The 6665-nt window shown below is 39.2% G+C and overlaps 1 protein-coding gene across 1 annotated transcript; it reads right to left on the bottom strand.

Annotated features, from left to right (window-relative positions):
* Window positions 1-558: 558 nt before the first annotated feature.
* LOC142163077 (uncharacterized) lies at window positions 559-1647 on the bottom strand. The gene has a single exon (XM_075220330.1). It carries the CDS (start codon window positions 1645-1647, stop codon window positions 559-561), a length of 1089 nt encoding a protein of 362 aa, XP_075076431.1.
* Window positions 1648-6665: the final 5018 nt, after the last annotated feature.

Genomic DNA, 6665 nt, shown 5'->3' with positions numbered 1-6665 from the left:
ATGTCCTCCCAGTGAATTGAATGCTCTTCCTTTTCTCTTTGTTTCTTATCTCCTGTCCACCTTCACCCTTAGCCTTGGATGTTGCAGCTTATCTTCATTAACTAACCTCCTTCCATGTGCATCCAGATGCCAGAAATGTTGGCATTCTATTTCTCCATGATCTAAAGCATAATTAGCCAAGTGATCTGCCAGCTTGTTGCCCTCCCTATAAATATGAGTAACTATGTAATTGCCCCCATTCATTAGTTGCATCATTTCCTCAACCTGCTCAGATATGATCCATGGTGGTTTCTAGATCCCATCCATTATCTTTTTTAATAGCATTGAGTCCGTTTGAAGCCATACACGAGAGTATTGCTGAAATCTGCAGAACCTTAGTGCTTCTACCATGGCCTTCGCTTCAGCTACTATGTTTGTTGTCTCCTCAATCTCCTTCCCTACTGACTTGACTATGTCACCATTTTCATTTCCTATACAAAAACCTATTGAGCTCCTGCCTGGATTTCCCCTCGATGCACCATCCGTATTAACTTTTAGCCATCCTGCACTTGGAAATTCCTACATGACTTTGGTAACCTTAAGTTTAGGAGTGAAATTTTCCATCATAGCTAAAAGATCTTGCCATTTGTGAGGTACCATGTCCATCCCAGGCTTTCTCACTTTCACCAATGCCTGAAGATTTGATGAAACTTGATAAATCACCCTGCTAGTTGTCACAACATCACCATACTTCATACTATTTCTTCTTTTCAAGAGTTCCCAAACTACACATGAGGGGAGTGCTTGTATTACTGGTTTGAGCCTTAAGCACACATTTGCAGTCCAACATTTTGTGATTTCTTGGTGCAATGTAAGTCCCTCCACAACTATTCCTGCCCTCGATAGAAAATACTTCCAAGTTGTCTTTGCAGTTTCTGATCTAAAAAACAAGTGCTGAAGAGATTCCTCGTCAGGCTGTACACAACACCAACATTTTGATGGCATGCAGTAGCCTACCCTTTTCAAGAAATCATCTAAAGGTAACTTTGCTTTCCACACTTTCCACATGAAAAAAGCTATTTTAAAAGGTAGTCCCTTTACCCAAATCATCCTATAAGCTGTTCTTGGTTCGTCTCTTCTTCTCGTATAATCCCATGCTGACTTAACACTAAAATATCCTCTTGTTTCCAGCATCCAACAAGGCATGTCAAGAACCTGCTGAGGTGAAGGTGGTTTGATTTTCTCCAGAATGTGTACTGCTAAGTCTTCAGGAAGAATTTCAAATAGCCTGTCCACATCCCACTCACCATCTAAGGTAACATCATGTACATTATGTACAGTTTCATCAATGCCAAAGTCCTGAGGAACATAAAAATATAGTGCCCCAAGACCTGTCCAGTTTTCAAACCAAAAAAGTGAGGATCCCCTTTTTGTTTGCCAAAAGATTTGATGTTCAATCAGATCTCTGCATTCCAACATTTTTCTCCAAATGTAAGACCTCCTTTTCCATGGAACAATTACAGAATTCATTTTCTTACAGTATTTCTGACATACAAAAGCGCTCCATAGGCTTGGTTTTGTTCTGAAATTCCACCACAACTTGCTGAATAATGCCTTTGCTATATCATGCAGTGACCTGAAACCTATTACTCCTTCCTCAATTGGCATGCATAAGGTATTCCATGAAGCCCAATGCCTACTAGTTCCTCCTACGGAGCTGCTCCAAAAAAACTAAGCAAACAATTTGTGCAACCTATTTATCACATAATTTGGAGGGTTTACAGCTGATAGTAGATGCATAGGCATGCTTTGTAGTACATGGGATATGAGAACTACCCTGCCCCCTACTGATAATAACTTGCCATGCCATGATTGCAGTTTGTCCATTACCTTAGTAATTAGGGGCTAATAGTATTCCAGCTTTCTCCTTGCATAAAATATAGGACAACCTAGATATATGATAGGAAAATCATTCCTATGAATGCCCGTGATCCTTTCCACCTTGCTGACCACTTCCATGTTTGTTAAATGATGCAAGTACACAGCTGATTTGGTCTTGTTAACAAGCTGCCCAGATACAGCTTCATATGCATTCAGCACTTGCATAATCAGCATCAGAGATGTTTCATCTGAGGATGAGAAAATAATCATGTCATCTGCATACGCCAAATGATTGATCTTTGGCCTCCACTTTGGTATCCCAAATCCACAAAATACAAGTTAGTATGTAGTGCATTGAGACCCCTAGATAATGCTTCTGCTGCCAAGATAAACAAAGTTGGAGATACAAGATCACCTTGTTTTACTCCCCTTGAGGACTTAAAGAACCCATGAGCTTGACCATTGATTAGAATAGAATACCAATTGTTTGAAACTAACCCAAAGACAACCCTTATCAACCTTTCTGTGAATCCCATCTTTCTCAGTACCTTGGTTAGGAATAGCCAAGAGAATCTATCATAAGCTTTGGTCATGTCTAGCTTCAGGATGACATTAGGTCCAGCCTTAGTTCTAAGCCTAATGTTAGTCACTATCTCCTGAGTTAGAAGGATGTTTTCTACTATATTCCTGCCCTTAACAAAACCTGACTGTTCCGCCGATATCAGACTTGGGAGAAATTTCACTAGCCTTTCATGTACCACCCTCGATATAACCTTATTAGAAAAGTTACTGAGGCTTATTGGTCTTAAATCAGAAAAGGTGGTAACTTCTTTTTTCTTTGGTAGCAGAACTAGGTTTGTGTGTGTTACACACTTGGGTAGCTCATGACCATTGAAAAAAGCCCTCACCATGTCATACAGGTCATCCCCTATTATGTCCCAACAAGAATGATAGAATTTGCCTGTCATACCATCTGGCCCCCCAACACTATCACCATTAAGTCCGAGTACTGCCACTTTAACCTCCTCTTTTGTTGGCTGCTTAATCAATTCTGCATTCTGCTCAGTATTAATCAGATTAGGAACATGCTCTACGATATCAAATGCTGAAGGAGTAGTTGCTTCTGTGAACTGTTCCTCGTAGAATTTGATAGCCTCTTCTGCAATTTCTTGTTCTTCTTCAATCCATGTTTCTCCACTATTTTGAATTATGTTAAGCCGGAGTCTCTTCCTTCTACTTCTCACTTGTGCGTGGAAGAACTTAGAGTTCCTATCCCCTTCCTTGAACCAAGTCATGCCTGCCTTTTGTTGCCAATATTTCTCCTCTAGTGCAAGACATTTGATCAATTCTGCCTGAACCTTTTGTAGCCTTTCCCTGTTCATCCCTGTAGGATTTGCTTCAAATTCTGCTTCATGAACCATCACTACCTCCTCCATGCTTGCTATCTTTTGGAAAATATCTCCAAATGTAGCCTTACTCCACAGTGAAAGGGCCTTCTTTAATCTTTTTAACTTGTGATTAAAAAGAATATAAGGATTTGCACTGAAATCGGCTGTCCAATTCTCTTTCACCACATCTTTATAAGTTGCATGTTCCACCCAAAAATTCAAGAACATAAAAGGCTTTTTAATTGGTGTAGTCTCAATATCACACTTCAGATACATTGGGCTATGATCGGAACCAGTCTTTGACAAATGTTGTACCTCTATTCCTGGAAATGTTTGTTGGAACTGAAGATTGGCCAAGCATCTGTCTAGCCTTTTGAATATACAGTCTTCCTCTGCTCTCCCATTCCACCATGTAAATATGCCACCTTTAAATCCAAGGTCGAAGAGATTGCAAGTGTTGGCGCAGTGTCAAAAATCATCAATTTCATTCAATGACACAGGTAACCCACCAAACTTCTATTCTTCGTCCCATATTACATTGAAATCTCCTCCTACAAGCCATGGTGCATCCATATCCCTTGACATTGCATATAATGAATCCCATAATTCTATTCTCTCAATTGCATCAGACTTAGCATATATCAATGTTAGGACAAACTCCACATGCGATTCAGTATGAAACAATCGTAGTGTTAATTGTTGCACCATGTTGTAATAACAGTTACCTCAAATACCTCATCTATGAAAGCCTAGATCTTGTTGGAAACATTTGAAATTGATTGTGCAAGTCCTATCTTGTTTCTGTTCCTTTCCAGTTTTTTGCTTGTTGCTTTGGCTCCATTAATCCTACAAATTCATAGTGATTTTTTATGTGCATTTTTGTCAACCTTTCAAAGGCCTGTTGTGTGTTGACTGACCTTATATTCCAAATGATAGCATTCATCACTGATTGTTTGATTTAGTTAGCGTTCTCCTTGTGTGCACCCCAGATTTTGGGGCTGCAAAATTATCTTTTTGTTGCTTCTTCTTACCTTTTGCTGCTGATTTTGCCTTTTCCACTTGCGTAGGTGATAAGTCACCTTGCCTTGCAGCATTCATAAGGTGTTGGGTAGTTGATTTGTGATCCATGTCGTATCCTGATCTACCAGGTTCTTCTCCTTCTCCATTGTCTTCCTTCCCTCCTGATGTAGCTCCAAATGGATTCTTTTTAGGGACCTAGGCCTTCTCTTCTCCTTGTTTTAATAGCTGCATCTATTTTTTCTCCAATGTAACAGTAACATTTACTATTTTTGTTTTTTGTTTTGGCTGTTTCTCCTTCTCTGTTGTGTTGTATTCTTGTGGGTCTTCTTGTGATTTCTGAAGTTTATCGTCTTCTGTTCCTCTAGGATCATTTACCTCTGGGCCTCTTCCTTCATAGTTTCTAATTTCTGTGACTTCTGCTATCTGATAATTATTGTTGTGCTCAACAATTTCTGATCCTCCCATTATTAAAAAATTACCAGTTGTATTGTTGTCATAGTCATGGAGCTCTCCATTTACACTTTGCTCATTTACACTTTGCTCATCTTCTTCTTTGTCCTTCTCATTTGGTTCCTCATCATCTTGTGCTCTTAGTGGTACTTCGTTCTCCTCTGAATCGTATTCCCTTTGTGCATCCCATAGCCTGCCTCCACAGCCTTGCACTCTTTCTTTAAATGTAGACGATTTTGACCCTTCTGCATGAGAATTTGGAGTTTTATTAAGTTCCTTGTTCAGTAATGTATCTTGTGATGTGATTTTCTGGCATGATGTATTGATCTTCACTATTCCATCTCCTGTTTTATCCTTGAAACTTCTTTCTACCCATTGTGCAGTGTCGTTTTTTGCTTTTGATGCCTCTTTTCCATTGACTAGACCATTAGTCGAACCAATCCTCGATGAGTTAAGATGAAAAGCTTGTGATGCTGGATTTAGCTTTCCCTCATTATTGACCATATGTTTTGGTTTTTGCTTTGTAGATGCTTGGTTATGAACTGCTGGACTGTTTGTTACTGCATTAGCTGCCACCATTGCCAATTGATTAACATGTTCTTCCTCTTCATCCATCCCTTGTAATATTGCAAACTTGTTAGTTACTTGAACATGATCATTATCTTTATTGTCTACTGCCACCAATTCCTTACCACTGTTGCTTTGTGCTTCTGCTTGTCTATCTACAATGTTTGTACCCTCCTTGTTCTTATTGTTTTCATGCTGCTTAGCTGGTGCCATCTCCATTCCATTATTATTGAGACTAGTATTTTGATTTACTACATTTCTAACTCTGTTGTCCTTCACTTCCTTCCATTGCTCTTTTGCTGTAACATTCACATTACCCACGGCCTTTCCACTAGATAAAATCATTATAGGCATTGAGTTCCCTATGTCCTCCAATCATAATTGTTGTTTGTTACTTCTACTTTTATACTAAAGAGCTACTAAATTAAACTAAGAATGATTGCTTTTAAGGTTTTCTAAATGATTAAAGAGGCACTAAGGAAGTGACTTTCTCCTAGGTGAATACTTGGCGGGATCTAAAGCCTAAGGCAAAGTTGTTATGTTGGGGATTATGATATAGCCAATTCAGGGAACTACTCACTCTATAACTCTCGGTAGCTTGAGTGACTTTGCCCTAATTGACTTTCTCAAGGCCAATTGGGAATCAAAATTGTGCAAGCAATATAGGCTCAAGTCGGGTATTACTATCTTTAGATTTAACCCTTTAATTGGGGCTATAAATCTCTTGATTACACCCCAATTCCTTGTTGGACTGATTTTTCTAGACTCAAACTCTCTTTCTCAAGAAGATCCCAAGTCAAATAGGAACAAATTAGTGTTTGCAACCACCAATTTAACATGGAAATCACAAATCAGTCCAAATATCAACTACCCATAAACATTTAAACCTTAGAACAAAAGACCCATCAAATACCCACATTAGGGTTGAGCCACAACCCTAGCTAATGGGTCTAGCTACTCATAATAATAGAATAAAATAGAAAAATAGACGAAGAATAACCCATATGATTTGCTTACAAACCAATATAATGAAGATTCAATGTTAATCAAGCTACAAATTACTCAAAATGGAACTAAAATGCCGTTCACATGCTCTGGAGTCTAACAGATTACAAAAGATACTCTAAAAATGTGAAAAGAAAGTATTTATACTAGGCCAAATTTTCTGGACAATAAATTTGGCCACCGCAGGCCGCATAAAATGCACCGCGGCCATGGTAGCTTCACTGCGGTCTGCATAAAATGCTTTGCGGACCGCGCTGGCTTCAATCGTCCAAACTCCTAAGTCTCTGAATCCCCTACCGTGGATTGCATAAAATGGATTGTGGCCGCGAAGAGGGTGCTGCGGTCTGCACAAAAGTTGTGGCCGCAGTTCTTGAG

The sequence above is a fragment of the Nicotiana tabacum genome, chromosome 8 (genome assembly GCF_000715075.1).
Source record: "Nicotiana tabacum cultivar K326 chromosome 8, ASM71507v2, whole genome shotgun sequence".
NCBI lineage: Eukaryota > Viridiplantae > Streptophyta > Magnoliopsida > Solanales > Solanaceae > Nicotiana > Nicotiana tabacum.
This window is presented reverse-complemented; position numbering and strand designations above follow the sequence as displayed.